The sequence below is a fragment of the Nothoprocta perdicaria genome, unplaced genomic scaffold (genome assembly GCF_003342845.1).
Source record: "Nothoprocta perdicaria isolate Ctin4 unplaced genomic scaffold, notPer1 scaffold_269, whole genome shotgun sequence".
Lineage (NCBI taxonomy): Eukaryota > Metazoa > Chordata > Aves > Tinamiformes > Tinamidae > Nothoprocta > Nothoprocta perdicaria.
The window spans coordinates 608,499-626,078 of record NW_020455498.1 but is presented as its reverse complement, the minus strand read 5'-3'; the positions used below and the strand labels follow the sequence as shown (position 1 = coordinate 626,078).

At 42.6% G+C, this 17,580-nt stretch overlaps 1 protein-coding gene across 1 annotated transcript in view; it reads right to left on the bottom strand.

The window, feature by feature from the left end:
* Nucleotides 1-17,579, bottom strand: part of EPDR1 (ependymin related 1) — a gene marked incomplete at its 5' end in the record, with an annotated part of 31,283 nt that extends 13,704 nt beyond the window's left edge. The window contains one exon of the mRNA XM_026040811.1: nt 17,446-17,579. Coding sequence (XP_025896596.1) covers nt 17,446-17,579 — 134 coding nt within the window. The remainder of the gene's footprint in view (nt 1-17,445) is intronic.
* Nucleotide 17,580: the final 1 nt, after the last annotated feature.

Sequence of the window (17,580 nt, the reverse complement as noted above, 5' to 3'; positions counted from 1 at the left end):
ATGTAGGCACTTCTACAGATTCAATGGCTTTTAATCTTTTCTGGTAACAGATAAGTTTAATGAATTACTCCTAATATTACCAACTGTATGACGGATGTGGATCCTTCTGTTATCAGCTCCAGACCTTTTTCTGAAACAGACCTTCTTTTGGTGCTTTGCTGCTCTTCCTGTATGGCAGGAGCTGTTGGCTGAGCACACTGGCATTTCTCACATCATCAATTACCTTTCCCTCTTTACCTATTTGTTAGCAGTGACAGACCTCAGGATGTTTCTAAAAATTCTAAAATGAACTGAAAAAATAGAAATATTTAATAGATTAACATGAATTTCAAAACTTYCCTATTCAAAAATTCTTGCATTAGTTAACAAGTGTATTTCATACAGAATTATTTCATAGATTATCTGTTAGTCCACTACAGAAACAGCTGTTCCCAATGAGATGACATTCCGCTAAAAAAAAAAAAAGCTTTCTATTTTTAAGAAAAGTTACATTTATTTTAATTGTATTAAAAACTACATGAGACTAAGAAAACTAGCTGACATATTTATTTATCATTCAAGGACAGTTCTAAGAAAGAACAGTAAGAAGGACAAGACCTGTAAATAATATTGGTATAAATATATTGCACTGGCACTGCTGAAAGTTTTCCACTACTCCAGAAAAGGTCACTAGACCCACTGCACATGTTTAGACTAYCCAGGCTGCACAAAATGTGACAGAAATAGGTTTACCATTTAGCATCTGACACCAATACAGACTGAAGGCTTCAGAAAACAGGTAAGTCTGTCTAATTTGGGGGTGTTTTCCTGACACAACAGTGGCCAGGGTCATGCATCAAAGAGGGCTACAATTTTCTTTGAGTTTTTCTTAATACAAACTGATGACTTTTACATATGCAAAAATTATTTATCTTCACGGTTCCTACAACTACAACAAATACTAATAAAATAACTCATTTTGAGATATACAAGTGACTTTTTAATTATCCCTGAAATCCCTGAAAAGGTCTAATTTTCACAGGGACAGTATATAGGATTTTACAAAATTCAATGTATTGAAGATTGACCATCTGCAAATTGGGTCACATAAAACCACTAGATGCCTTTTTTTTTCTTTTTTTTTTTTTAATCAACTTGTCTTGTCTCTAACTAGGATTTTACATTAAGTTACTGTTAAAGTAGAAAAGCAGTCTCTCTGTTTTATGGATCTTTGTGTTTCAGATAATGTCTTCAAGACTTGTAAAGATTTGTCATTTCTGATGCAGCCCATTTCTTTGCACACACAAATCCTTGAAAATCTGTTACGGTTCTTTACAAGTTTTCTATTCAAATGCATACAAAACTCCTGAAATCTCCGCAGAAAAATGCATTACCCTTTTCTGTCCCTCAGGCTTCCCCTCCAACCACCGAGGTGTTCCCAAGCTCTGAAGAGACAGCTGATAACTGCAGGCCTCGTGTAACTGCCACTATTCACTATTTCCAACTAGAGGCTACGTAATTAGAGATAAATCTGGCCAAATTACTCCTTCTCCAAAATTAAACATTAGCCTAGCCCAAGGCCCTGTGAAAGCAGTCAGAAATCACTTTCACTGATCTTTACAGATGTTAGATCAGATCTTTACTATCTGCTACATTTAAAAGAAAATGAGAAGCTCAAAAATGTTTAAAATTTAACTGAAATAACTATCCAATTTACTTCATAATGGAAAATTTGGGCAGGGAGGGGGAAAATGCTGGAAGGTGAACATAACACATCTCAGCTCCCCAAAATATGTTTTCCATGAGTTCAAGCTGCTTTTGAACTTTCTGGGTTTCATGACATTTTTTCTCTTTTATTTATAACCTTCTAGGATTGCTTTTTGGGCAAGCACATTTCTTTCTACCCTTAACTACAAGTATTCAAATTATTTGAAACATCTTCCTTGTCATAAAATCAAAACGAAACAAAACAAACAAAACTTTGGGGGGGGGGGGGCTTTTTTTTTATATAGTAACTTCCTACAGCTAACTAGGCAAGATCTTAGACCTCAAAAAAAAATTCACTTACGGAAAATCCTTGTAGCGTTTTCATTTATCTACTTCTTTTCTGGACTGCTGTATCTCTTATGGGACTTGTTCTTCCATGTTCTCTGTATCGTGCTAATCCTGTAGTTGGACTCTTTCAGGGAACAGGAAAGAGATTTTTCAGGGAGGGAGCTGTTAAGACCTTGACGAATTAAAGAGAAAAAATCAGAGAGGAAATTCCCACTTGTGGGTGACTTGGAGATTTGGCTGCTACTCATCCCTCTGGACAGAAAGCATCTGTGTGCAGATATGCCAAATCGTCGTGCCAGTCCTAGCAACCGACCTGCCTCAGACATCACTTTCTTAAGCCTGCAGACTTTCCCTATCCTTAACAACTTTACAGAATGGCAAGCTAAGCCTTTGTATAATATTTTGGTTAAGACAACGCGGCCCATGTGCTCCAGCAAGCTCCTCACTGATGCCCCATAAGGCAGTATTTGGGGTATGGCATTCACAGGCTGTAGATGCATTGTAGGGCCTGGCCACTGCCCATCTCCCTTCAGACAGTGATTCCAAAGAAATGGATAAGCCCCTTTCAACAGCTCTAAACAGTCTCCTTTCCATGTAGCTAACTGGATAACCAGAAAATGGAGAAGATTTTCCAAGCAAATTGAGCCCAATATCATTATGGCCTTCCCTTCTCTCTCACGTATATCACACGAGCAGATTGTATGCATTAATATCTAGGAGACAGCTGTAATATAGTTGAATTTCTACATATGCTTCTTTAGCACGAGCAGTTCAGGCTACCAGAGGTTTACCAAAGATTTTTGTGTTAGTATTTGGTGCTTGTTCATTACTTGTTCACTACTCCACTTTCTTAGCAAATATGCTGTACATAATTACATATGCTGTAACGATGACAAGTTCTCCACCTTCTTAATAAAATTTTGAGTAAAACTTTCTAAAATAAAGATTGGATAAATATGGACTTTTTATGGCCAAAAATTGCACCCAAATAGTTCTGAGGGATGAATTATTACAAAGAGCAGCTCAATTCAAAGGGGTGGGGGGTAACGACTAATAGCCACAGATAGTGAATTAAGTCTACATGCAAAAGAATACTAGAGATTTAAAAACTTGTATCACACACACAAAAAAGGGAGATTGCAAGATGTTTTTTAGTTACTATTGCTACAGTATATAAGCATTTCACTTGCACTATATATCCTGCAGAGACCTAATACAAGCTTTGTAAGTGATTTTTTCCATTCTTTCAGTGAAAGAAAATTCAGAGCACTAAACTGTGTTTCAAATATATGTTAGCCTTCCAAGAAACAACAAATGGAGATTTTGTGTGGCTGCCTGTGGACCCCTTTACTGGGATCCAACCAAGCACTTGTAGCACCTGCATTTGGCAGCGCCTCAAACAGCCACTTGTGCCTCTCTGTCCCTTTGACCTGGCCCGTCTGCACTAACAGGACATGTGGCAAATTGGGCACCTGGAGTGTTACTTGATTTGTACCCAATTCCACCTCCATGTCCGACCGGCCACCTGTTTTCAACTGCAGAAGACAAGATTACTTCACATGCACGATTTATAAAATTAAAATAGTAACAGATTGAAGCAAGTATGTCAATAAGCAGAGAATACATAAGTAAAACAAAACATAGGAAGTCTTTCATCTTTTGGTATGCTGAGGGAGTTAGTCCCTTGTATTTTCACTGTTCAGTACTAAGGTGAATAACAAAATGCAAAGGATGTCTCCACCCTCATGATGCATAATCTCATCTCCTTTAACTCCACCGTAATCCTTTTTTGCTCTCTAAAAAGTACAGGAGACACCACACCTTAATAGCAATACTACCAATAACATTAATAATCAAGCACATTGTCCAAATTTGTTCCATTTGCTCATTTTTTGGAGACAAGAAGGATAACAAGACATCCCATTGAGTTTCTGGGCACAGGTATTTCAAGTGGCACCAGGAAGGTCCCCATAGGTCACCATAGATAAGAAAAAAGATACGTGTTTCTTGCATAGCAGACATAGGCCAACAAATCTGGATCTAATTAAACTGTGATGCATTAATTTGGGAACTAATTGTAGTAAGAATTCCTYATCCTGTATGGAAATGTGTTTTCCAAATGATAAACATCCTCTGAGAATTATCACAACTGCATCGAATGAGTAAACTTTCCAGTGCTGGCTGCCTAAAAGTACGGCAGAATCGTAAGTTTCCTGGCAAGAAAAGTATCTGAATATGATAAAAAACACAATTACAAATGGTATTAGGAGATACTGAAAGAATGAAAAATGGAACTTGCCTTTACTGCGTTCATTAGATCAACTCTGCACCCTACATGAGCCATTTCCAGCATTGCTCTCCGCAAAGGTCAGTAAAAATCCGGCTACTCCTCCTCAAAAACACCTACTTCTGAAACAGCTGGTATCCATGCAAACAGCAGGTATCCATGCAGCCAGGCCGCTTACAGAGAAATTCCAGCTATTTAGAATCTGAGAGCAAGGTGGATATCCTTTGGATACCCCTAAGCACTATTGTGAGGGCCAYACTGGCCTATGTGTGTTATATATACGTATGCCTCATAGCAGCCTTAGGATGCATAGGATATCCCCAAGATTCTTCAGAATAAATGACAAAGTGCCACATTTTTACTAATGCTATGAGTCCTTTATCTACTTAAGCCCGTGGATTTTCATAATTCTACAGAGGCATGACAGGAGGACAACAAATTTTGATTTACTAAGGATGAAAGTACCAGAAAGTACCAGAACTGACAGATAAACTGAAGGATAACTTTAAAGCCTAACCCCCGGTAGATAGTCTTGTTACCTGGGGTTTTAACTGCTATCTTATACTGTTTCTCTGTAACTAGCCTCAATTTAAGAATAAGAACATAGTAGGACCAAGGCACAAAAATCAGCTTTTTAGCCTATTGGGAAGTAGCTCTATTTTGTGGTTGTGTTTTGGAGGCCTTTTTCTGCTCCCATTAAAAGCTTATAAAAGCTTATAAAAAACTTAGTTCTTTGGGGGAAATGTATATATATATATATATATATATAAAAAAACAAATAAAAACACTTCGCCCCCAATAGACAACCTGGAATATGTGATATTAATTGCAGACATTGCACTAGATATGAATGTACAGACATTACATTAAGTACGTACTCCAGCAGAGCAGCTGACAGTGAGCTCTGGACATACTTGCAAAAATGCGAAATAATATTAGGTATTGGCTATAAAAAAGGCACATTCTGAAGAGCGCATGACTCTATGAGAAGGCAATCAACCAGCATCAGTGAAGCCATTTTGGGCATCTGTTATTTATAAAGCAATTTTTGGAATAAATCATTTGTGAACTATTGAGCTCTCCAAAAGGTATGTATGCAGGGCTTTATTACAATATTACTTCTTAAATGGAGTAAAGAATTAAGGCTCATGACAAATAGCCTTAATATGAGATGTTGCAATACATGTGGTAATTCTGGTCTCATGCTCTCAATCACAGTATCACAGCTCAGTATGAGCTATTCCCAGGACACGCAGTACATGYAGAAAATAAAGTATCCAGGAAGAATGCAATGCTACCTGCCTTTTGAGAAGGACACATGAATTTACCRAATTTAAGAATAAACCACTGCATCAGAATTTCATATTAAAATATTATTTCAAATGCACTGAAGGGATTGCGTTTATTTATAAGGTAGGAAGGAACTAGAGCAGAACTGTTTCACTTGGTTATAATTTTGTAAAGATCCAACGCAAGTCAGCAATCAAAAGTTTTGCTACTCTTCTGGAACTTTGGTAACCTTTGGCTCTTTAGTATCCCTTCCGGTGGCTCTTTGGGGACTCAGAGGGTTACACAATTCCATGGGCATTTGTAGCAAGTCTTTAAGCAGTTCTTTTTTATTTACCAAAAAAAAAAAAAAAGTCCAGATGGAGATCTAGATTTAGTGTAATTGGTATCTGACATACCAATGATATTTATTAATGCGAATCTTCTGGACTACCAAAAAATCCAGTGTTCTAGAAAAAAAAAAACCCAAAAAAAAAAATCCAGTGTTTTGAAAACAATGAATTATGTCCCAAGAATATTCAACTCCAAGACTTTTACATTCAAAGAAATAAATAAGCTATACCCATGAAGTATGGTACCTGCCTCTTTTACTGGTCCTTTCCTTTACATTACCTTTCACTTACTTTTCCTTCACATGACCTTTTCAGTATAGCAGAGCTCATTGCTGACTCTGATCCACAGAGTTGGTTGGGGTATCTTCCCACCTACGTGTTCAGTTCCTTCTGCTCCTCCAGGATGGACACGGTGGCAGCAGCTTGGGATCTAAGTGCCAGACATCAAAGCACCAGAGAGCTAATCAGCTAGGAAAGGCAGAAGCTGGATGGAAATTCCCCCTGGGTTGGATTTTGCCCACAAAACACTGCCCAGATTAYTACTGGAATGAATGGGGTAAACTCAATTTCATAAGGAATGTAAGGGATAAAACAGGCTTTCATGGAATGAAGAGCTAAACAGCTCCTGAGACATGTGAAATTTTGCTAGCTAAGGACCGAAAAATTGTAATGACCACAGTATGAATACTGCACAGTGAGCTCACCTTGCCACTTGAGTGCTCTGATGCATCTTAGGCAAGGACAGAAATTCTGACTGTCTTTAAAATCAGAAAAAAAAGGCAGAAATATGGTCATTACTAAGTTAGGGAGACAGCCCTGTAGACTGCAGGGCCGTTGTTAATAGAATTCTTCTCAGAATGAAAGCATSAATTTCAAAAATTACTCTTACCTCATTCAATTATTGTGGCACAGGGAAAATGTCATGGAATGATCAAGCTGGCCACATATGTATACACATGAATTACACCTTTGAATGAGGTGGTATCATTAGAGACACTGTGTARTTAATAGCTAAAATGATTAAAATGATTCTGAAAAAAATACTTCTAAAGATCTGTATTTATAAAAAACATAAACAACGTCAAGTACCTGAAACAGTGGTTCTTTCTTTCTTACTACTACCTGCCATAAATTAGGTTTTGCAGACAAGGACAATTACACTGCTGCTGAAAACCCCTAATTTACTCCTGGGTATAAAAGTATAAAAGCTACCAAGTTTAGAAATAATCCACAACTCAACCCAAGGACTGTCTCATACGTTGGGCTTTCTGGTGCTTTCATACATGGGATAAAACTCTTGGCAGAAAATTCCRCCCTTGACCTGTCACTCTCAGGTATCTGGGAACGACTATTAAATGGAGAGGACACGCAGCTTTCCAATGGAACTTAAGCCCTGTTCGTAACATCCACGTATCCATCCCCTTTTTGGTCCTAAAAGTGAGATGGTAAATGAAAACAGCTGAAGTAAACAGGTCTGTTTGGCAGCGATGAGGAGCAGTTTTGCTGGCCAGTGCTACTCTCAGGTTATGCTCTGTCATGCAGGCATAATGATCCTTATTCTAATAGAGCCAAAACATTGCACAACGTGGCCATGCTCCTTTCAGACATCACCCCCTCCCCAGTCATGCCTTAAAAACACTGGAAAGGAAATAATTCTCCTTCGAGTTAACAAGAGCAACTGGTAAAAGCACCTACAGTGGTACAACTCAGTAAGCTGCAGAGCACACAATTCCTTGCAAATCTACAAGGAAGATCAACGTGAAGGTCACCTGAAGACAGAGAAGTGAGCCAATATGGGGGGGTCAGGAGCTGGACTTTGCTGCAGCTACACAGATTCATAGCTCAAACTGCACGGGCTGGATGGTCACATTTCCCTAGAAAGAAGCTCTAGAGCAACAGGTACGGGAAAAGATATGCTCCTCTAGTYCTCGCCCAGATTTGATGCTTAAAAAAATGGGTTCAGAAGAAACTCTTGTTCTCAATGTAAAAATAAGAACCACCAAGATCGGGCCCAAACACTATAGGTCAAATTCAAAGCTTCTAGCCTGTTGTCTATGGTCATTCCTGAAACGCGAAGAGTCCATTTCTAAAACTGCACCAGTTTCTCATCTGAAACATTTATTTACACACTTCCTAGCCCTGCTTTTACCTCTTTCCTACACCTGGACTGCGTGGTACTCAGACTTCTTACCCCTGTATTTTGTGAAAGATAAGTTTATTTATGCTTATTTTGGATAACTCAGTATTATTTGCTATGCTATTGTACATTCTTGAGTTGAAAGGTCAAATTCTGTAAAGTTCATCCATCGGTTCATAGCAAAATGGACAGGAGGAGATTTGAAATGTACTTTGCAGTTTTGCTAATGACCTGACATACAGAAAAAAAAAAGGCATAAAGGGCTATAGTTTCACTAATTCCAGTTGTCTATAACAATTTTTTCCAGTTGAACATGTCTCACATAGCTGATTTGTAAAATCAACCTATTGATTTATAAAAAGTATCTCCAGATGGAGAAGAAAAATACCGAATCAGCATCACCTGAAGGACCTGGGTGTCATGATGGATGACAAGATGACCATGAGGCAGCAGTGTGCCCTCGTGGCCAAGAAGGCCAACGGGATCCTGGGGTGCATTAAGAAGAGCGTCTCCAGCAGATCGAGGGAGGTGATCGTCCCCCTCTACACAGCCCTGGTGAGGYCACATCTGGAGTACTGCGTCCAGTTCTGGGCTCCCCAGTACCAGAGGGATATGGAGCTGCTGGAGAGAGTCCAGCGCAGGGCTAGGAGGGTTATCAGGGGGCTGGAACATCTGCCCTATAAGGAAAGGCTGAGAGCTGGGCCTGTTCAGCCTGGAGAAGAGGAGGCTGAGGGGGGACCTGATCAGCGTGTATAAATACCTCAAGGGAGGCAGTGAGGAGGAGGGGGCGGCCTCTTGTCAGTGGTGGCCAGCGATAGGACTAGAGGAAACGGCCACAAGCTGAGGCACCAAAAGTTCCGCAGGAATTTAAGGAAAAATGTCCTAAATCCCACTTGTGGGAACATGCTACATCTACTTCCCAACAGTATGGACAAGACTGGAGCATATTTCCTCACCCTACAAGAAGACAAGCTAGGGTGCACACCCATCACTCAGCTTAGAATCAGCCAGAGCCACAAAGGGAAACTGATGGGTACACATGACTAGGAGGGGTAGTGCCCTAAACGACCCTTTCATGTCATACACYGGAACTGAGATGAACCACATTGACCTGGGAGGAAATGGAAGGCCTCCAAATACATTAATGAGAATGCAAATTTCTAAAGACAAGAAAGAATTCAGGAGAGATGGTTGAGAGCTGTACTGTGTGTGCTAATTGCATAAACAGACAAGTTATCACACACATAATGACATTTTTGAAGGCACTACAGTACCTACTCTCTTTAAAATACCTGAAATTGCTTTTAATGTACTAATTCCTGCACTGCTATACATKTGTGGTTCTTTTAAAGGAAATCTGGATCCTTGGTTTAAACAGATCACTATCTGAGGGTCTGTCAATCACCTGGCAAAACATCTTTGGGATGTTTTAATCCTTCTGATTTCTCTGAAAGCAACACAGCCAGCATTTCCCCAGCTCATAACAGTACAACTTGAGCCCAAATTAGAAGATTACGGTCTCTCTGTCAAACAAGATACTTTTTCAGGCATGCTACAGCATTTGGCCCTGTGAGAATAGGTGTGAGGCTGCCAGTTGTGCCATGTGAATTACATCAAGCCTGAGGCTGAATGGAGCCCAAGCTAAGAACAGGAATATAAAGATTTCTTTCATCGTGTTTGTTTAGCTGTGCAGTCAGCTCACCAGCAACTGTCTGTGGGTCGTCTGCAAACACAGAACAAGTTAAGAACTAGAATCTCTATCTGTTCACCTCCACCCCCTTTACACACACACATATCTCTGAATTAAAATGACAGCCATTTATGTTGTGAAGACTTTGGGCCTGAGTTACAGAATTCAGGCATATACCTTCAGTTTAGACTTCATTTTAAGAATTTACTAAAACGCCTGATTGTATAAAAGCCCTAAGTTTGGACATGTCAGGCATTGCAAATATATATTATCTCAAAGAGCTTAAATAGACAGAGAAGATATAGTAAGAGGGCAGACATGGTCTTCTAACTGTAAAGTGCTCAGGAGGATTAAAGCCCTAACTGAACATGCACAAATATCAATATGAGGCCAAGAGCTATCATTTAACAGTGCTTTTTATAAAAGGCAGAACCTCATTATGAGGAACACTTTTTTTAAGAACATCCTGTCAACAGCATTTATAAGCAATTTTACAGTAATAATCCCGCTGAATAAGGGACAGGAGTTACTGAACACACCGAACAGTTACAAGCACCCTGGCAAGTTATCAGTTTGGGATCACTGGATTCTGCTCATCTACATTTTCTTGCCACTTTTAAATGATTTGGGCTCCTGGTCTTCATGGAAGACCAATCTTCCAAAATTAAAAGCCCAGTTTATATCATGAAGCTTGGGTGTGGTGTGGTGTGGGAAGTGGTATACTTGGGAAGTGGTGTATCTCAGCAATGTAGGAAATGGCTCCAGAATACATAGCATATAAAAGGGTTTTGAGAACACTGTAGTAAGCACAATTGCCTGAACCAATGGACCTAATTTATTCATACTCAGTGAGCCTTCCTCTTTGATTTTTTGGGGGTTGTTTGTTTGTTTCTGACAAAGCTGTTACAATCCAGAGGTTATCAAAAGTTTAAAAGAAAAACAAGAAAAACATTGCAAAGCCAGGATTGCCATCTTCCACTAACACAGCCGCAGTTTGTTCTTAGACTCTCTCCTCAACATCTAGAGAGTAGCTCTCAATCTCCTTCTCTGAGTCCTCTGCCTCTCTCCTTCCACCCGTCTGGCACAACGACTGCAATCAGCCTCAGAGCCTCCCTGAACTGCAGAGTCTCACTGATTTCCCACAAGACCAAGAAGAAAATGGCTGTTGCCTCTCTGAGAGAGGAGCATCAGAAACACAGGTCAAAATAAGTCTCTCTCTTATGCAGCCTTTGCAGACTATGGCTTGCTCTGTCACAATATTTTTTTGCAAGGAATAGGCCATCTTGGCAGGGAGCATCACTGAAGGACAGTCTTGCTTGTAACTCAATGCAAGACAAGAATGTGAATGTTAAGGCTTGTATAGCCTATCCTTCTTACCCCAAAGACATACAGCTCACTAGAATATCTGCTGGATGCCTCAGACAGGCATCTGTCACCTRTCAGCTAACCTGCACCCATCTCGGTGCCTTTTCAGCGTCCCTTCTCCAAATTCACTCTTGTGACCTCAGGGAATGAGAGAAATGTACTGTCAGGTACAGGTCTGAACACATTCCATTAGTCCATATTTTCAAAAGCAACTTAAACACACAACAGCTTATGAAGCATTTTGGATCCCAAGAACTCAGGTTAGATTTATAAAAACTGCTGAAAATTCACTTCTAAGTTTCACTGCAAATTAAGGGTCTCAAGTCTATACACACTACATAATCTTAAAAACAAGCGTTGGGTTCCCGAGTCACTTAGACAATTTTTAAAATTTTACCCATGACCATAGTTCATTCCCCTAAATGTTAAAAAGCAGAAACCACTCCCAAAACCAAGTCTGGGAAACAAATTTGCAGCTGCTCACTGTAGCTCAGTACTTAGCCTGTTGAGTCACCATAATGACCACAGAACGGATGGATTATATGATTTTAATAGGTCAGACACCACTGTTTTTTCCTTTACAATCACACATCCTAAAACAACTAAGCAGCAGCCTGAGATAAGTCGGACACACGTGTCCACACTGTTTATTTTGTACAGCCATCACCTCTTCTCCAGGTGTTTGCTGTTACGTTTGCACCTGACCATCTAGTGCTATCTATCTGTTCAGTTGAGGACACAGTGACGAAGGACACCAAAAAGGTCGAGGAACCGAATGCCTTCTTCGCCTCCCTCTTTACTGCTACAACCAGCCCTCAAGACTCCCAAGGCCCTGAGAGCAGAGGGGAAGGCTGCAGCAAGGAAGAGCAACCCTCAGCAGAAGTTTCCCTCCTGCAGCCAGGGAACACTTAACCAAGTGGCCATAAACATGTCCTGGGGATTTCAGAGAATCCAGGCACAAGTCCACACGGAGTTGCAGTGTTGCTGTAAGGAAGAAAGAGGACCCAGAGACCTACAGCCTCCCCTCCGTCACGGAGAAGGTGAGGGAGCAACTCATCCCAGCCACTATTTCCAGGCACATGAAGGACAGGAAAGTTACTGGGAGTCAGCATGGTTTTATGAAGGGGTTTTATGATTTTACCTAATCAACCTGACAGCCTTCAATTAAGAGATGACTGCCTTGATGGATGAGAGGAGAACAACAGATGTTGTTTGCCTTGCCCACAGAAAGGCTTTTGACACCATCTCCTATAACATCCTCATAGACAGGYAGGCAAAGTATGGACTAGGTAAGTGGTCAGTGAGCTGGACTTTTCAATCCAGTGGGCTCTGAAGGCTGTGATCAGCAGTATGGTCCAGTTGGAGACCAGCCACTAGAGGTGACCCACCGTGGTTGACCTTGGAGCCAATACTGTTCAACATCTTTATTAATGACCTGGATGATGAGAGTGAATGAACACTCAGCAAGACAACTGATAAGGCCAAACAGCAGGAAGTGACTGGAACACCAGATGGTTGTGCTGCCATTCAGGGGACCCTCAGCAGGCTGGAGAATTGGGGAGAGGGGAATCACATGCAATTCAACACCTGGGCAGGAATAAGTCTATGCACCCATACAAGCTGGGGACCACCAAGCTGCAGAACAGTTTTGCAGAGAAGGACCTGGGGATCCTGGAAAACACGGGCTGGCAGCGTGTCCTTGCGGAAAAAGCGGCCACTTAGTCTGCATTAGGAAGAGTGTGGCCAGCAGGGTGAGGGAGGCGATCCTTTCCCTCTAGTTAGCTCAGATGGAGCCAGGTCTGAACTGCTGCCTCCAAGCCTRGGTTCTCAGGATGGGAAAGACATGGACTTGCTGGAGCAAGCCCTGTAGGAGAGTAGGAGAAGGCTTTTGAGCAGAGAACTGGGTCCATTTTACCTGGAGAAGAGAAGGCTCAGAGGGATTGTATAAATTGTATGTATAAATATCAGAAGGCAGGGTGTCAAGAAGATAGGGTCAGATTCTTGTCAGTCTTGCCCAGTGGACAAAGGGCACTGGACACATAATGAAACACAGGAAGGTCCACCTTAACACATGAAAACATTTTTTTTTTTTAACTATGGGAGTGACTAAACCTTGTGTCATGTTACCCAGGGATGTTGTGGAGTCCTGAGCTTCATGGTCCTGAGAAACCTGCACTAAGTGACCTTGTTTCAACAGAGGGGTGGACCTGATAATGTCCAGAGATCCACTCCAGCCCCAACTATTCTGTGATTCTTTGAGGACAAGGATTTGAGGACAATCCTTGAGGACAATTTGAAACAGTCCTCAGATTGTCTGCAGGAATAATGCAGGTATTATTCCTGCAGACATATTCCTGCAGACATATTCCATAACTGCTCTAAACACGGGCTTTGTCCCTCCTCCTCATAGTTGTGCTTAGCAAACACCATTGAAACGAAGGAAAATGTTACAATGCAGTCTGCCTTTAAATGAACATTGATGTGACAGTCTCAGCTGATGCTAGATTTGTTTCTACTCTGCAGTTATGGCTATTGAGACACTGGACGATAGCAGCCTCGGTTATAGCAGAATCCCAGCTGCAGCACACAGGGCATTACAGATGTAGCATCCATGGAGGCTACTTTAAAAATACACTCACTGAGGAAATTAATTTTTTTGCAGAGATTTTTCCTTTTTCTCCCCCCTTGTCCTTCTCTTCTAGTTTCATGGACCACATGGAAAAAATCTTCTTCCTACTCTCACATTGTTAGAAGAAAAACTGCTGGAGTAGCATACTCCTCTGAAAGCTGCTCTGTGAAAAATACGGAAGTTAAGGGTAGAATACAGCAGGTAACACTCAAGCCCTCAAAGAAGCCTGGTGTGTAGTGCTTCTTTCTGCTACCAATTTCATGCTTTCCTTCCTTCATTGCTGAGCACTAACGCCTACTAAGTGGCTTTAGCACTGCCAGAAAGTAAACTTCTTGCGCTGTTTCTCTGAGAAAATGAAAAGTGGTGCAGGACACGCACAAAACTTCTAGAAGAATGAAACCAGCTACAATGTAGCCAATGCCACTTTCTGGTTTTGACTTTTGTAGTGCCAGGATGTCCCATCAGTCTGCAGTGACGYGGTCCTCAAATTCACAAGACATACTTTGAAGTGAGACAAACAGCCCCCAGCAGCACAGCTGGGCTTGCCTACTTTGTGAGCGATTTGTTGAACAAGGGCCTGAATAGGAGCAAGTAATTTATATTATACAGAGGGCTTCTGAGGAAGTAATCCATGCAGAAGGTAATAAAATAAAAAATCCTTCCTGTGTTTAAAGGTAATTTGACACAAAGTCTAGCTCTGCCTTAAGAACTTTAGGGAAAAATTTCAAGTGTTCTCATTTCAAGACATGTAATAACCTAACTGGTGTGACCTCTGCCAGACAGGAAATGGCAAAATATATTCAATGATTTTTTTTCTGCTATCAGCAGAGTGCTACACAAAAATGAGAAAAGAGAAGAATGTCCCTTTCTTCCTTTTACCCCCTAAACTTTGGCCTTAAAGGGRAAAAAAAAACAGAAGGGCAAAGTACATTCGACAAAGTGGAAGATGAATAGGCAGATACAGTGGCCTAGGCTGGAGCTGTAAAAGAAAAAAGAAAGCTTAGTCCTGAATCCAATTGGAATAGGTTCCCTTCTAAAAATCCCAGCCTAAGATCACAATTGGGAGTTTTTATGCTCTAAGCAGGAGTTGCAAGCAGGCTACGTGCTACCCACAGCAACACAAACAGAGCAAGCTGGCTGAAAGAAGGGTCAATGGCTGCTCTAACCAGTCTGCTCTACTTTGTTCTACAGAGAGCACGGTGTGGGCCATGGTGGTCAGTCACAGTGTCACAGTTGGCACGCCGGGGAGGGGGCAGCTTCTACCAACACTGTAAYGGGATCTCAGGTGGCCATGCAATCATGCATGAGTAAAGAAGTGATATTAATGGAGCATTGATGGGTTATTCACTTTATGGTTACTTCTCAGGAGTTTACTTAAAACACTGGGTTGATGTAGATATGAAAATGCCACAGAGCAAATTACATGAATTTGAAACATATACCTACTATGAAAACTGAAAGTTTTAGGTTTTCCTGTGGTTACCAGCTTGCAAGCCATTCCACACAGGCAGATCCTTGTGTCCCCAATTAACCTCAGTCAACTAACTTAAACAGGGCTGTGTATGACTAAGGTCCGCATTCGTAAGATTCAGAAAATGCTTTGTATAAAAAATCGGTCTTTGGCCAACCCTGATTGCTGCTAAGTTGCATCTGATAGGAGGAAAATGTGCCTGTTTATGAGAATTTATATCAAAATTTCCTTGGAGACCAGGATAGCACTATTTTTCTTGCTGCTTTTGTAGTCACCGCTTTGGTGTAATTATCCTTCTCTTGCCAATATCAAAGCGGAGTGGGAGAGGGACTTTTTTTTCAAAGGCAGGATAAATCCCCTAGCCTTTAAGTTCTGATGTCTTCAGTTTATGACTCACTACATCCCAAGCGAAATGAAGCTGTGATCAGAGCTCGAGACCTGATCCAACGCACATTGAAATCAATGGGAATCTTTCCGTTGACTTCAATGGAAGGCGGGTCACACCCTTAGCAGGCACTAGCTGCACTCATAACAAAACCACCCTCCGGTTTTCAATGGCAGAAAACATGGTCAGCCTGGGAGCAGCGGGGATCCCAAAGGTCACGGATCGTCTACAGGAAAAAACCTCATACAGGCAAAGCTCATACAGAGACGCTCCAGCTGCACCTGTCTGCACTGTGCCTCTTCCTAGCACTATCAGCCCAGACAAAATGGAGCCCAAGACAAATATTTATCACAAAAATGTAAAAAGCACAGGGCTTGGCAAAAGTCAAAATCTGGCCCAGAGTGGAAAATGTAAAATAATTATTCAGTCTTAAAATAGTCTTCAAATAAAACCAAAGGAAACTTAAAGAAATGATCTCAGTTCAACTTAGCTGTTAGAAAAGACCTTTTAGTTCAGTTTATGACATGAACTAATGGCAGTTCATGCAGGACTTCTAAAAGAAGGGAAATAAACAGCATAAACAGTGCCAGGCCTGTGTGCTAGCAGACACTGAAAAACAACTGTATGCTGCCTTTAACATCCTTTATATGGATCCTACCTAAAATAGGTGGGATCTCTATAGTTACAAAGAAAAWGTCACACTGAGGGAACATCAATCTTTAAAATAGGGCACATGCAAGGCTCCTGACAACCAGCCTCTCAGAGCAAAAACTGCACAAGTGCATATTCTTTGGAAAGGCAAGAACAGTGACTAAGGATGTCGGTAAGAAATTGATTAGTGGTAGCGAAAAATAAGCAAGGAGCAAAAAGGAATATTGATCTTCTAATGGCAAAGAACACCTGGGTTGGATGACTGCATTTACTGGGTGGCCTTCAGCTCTGTTTGCAACTCCGCAGTACCGAAGCACGGCGGAGCAGTGGAGTTTTGGGGCAGGAGGGGTGAATGTGCCCGCAGACTCRCTGTCCTCACGCTGGCTGGAACGCCCTGACGTGCTGTCTGCCTGTTATTTGGTACCTCAAAACGTTTCACTCGGGAGGGCCTCACCGGAGTAATCACTTCTTCTGACTAGCCTGTCAGCCTGAGCTTTGTGGGCTGTGAAAAGAGACAGGCCTTTTTTCACGCTTTGGGTTTTTTTTCTGCACTTAACTTTTCACCAAACCAAGACRTGCCCAGTGCAGGAGCGATTTCGCTGGGTCCGCTACTGACTCAGCAGAAGCTCAGCTATAAACGAAGGGCCGCGCTGCCGCCCGGGGCGGGTGGAYGGTCTCTACGTGAATGAGCACACTGTGCTGCAGGTGAGGGAGACGACAGCGGGCACCCACTGGGCGCTGCCAGGAGCCGACGGGAGCAGCCAGCGAGCTGGCTTGTGAAACAGGAGCGGAGCCTGTTAGCAAACCGCGCCGCTGGAAGCCCCTCGTGCCCTGGCGAACGTGACCCCGCCGGGGGACGCGTGGCAGGCGGCGTGACGCTCCTGGCCGCCGTCCCCCTTGAGAGGGCCACGGGGAGCTCGGCTGCAGGGCGCACGCCGCCGTCAATAAACGTCCCCTCCATGCGTGCGGCGCCGGCGTCGACCCGCTGCCGCGTCACCCCCAGCCCCCTCAACGGCCACTTCCCTCCCCTCCTCCCCCCCCAACGGCCGCGCCCCGCGAGCCCCCGGCGGGAGCCGTTAACGGCCGCCGCGCGCCCCGCGCTGCGCCACAGCGCCCCGCCGCCATCACGGGGCCCGGCGCGGCGGCGAGCCGGGCCCGGCCGCGGGCCGGCACCTACTTCTTGCAGGGGATGAGCGCCTTCCTCTCCTCCAGGATGCGGAGGCGCTCGTTGGGGCCGTCGTAGGACACGGCCGCGCGCGTGTTGCGGCCCGTGCCGTGCTCGTAGTACACGGCGCGCCCTTCCCACTGCCGC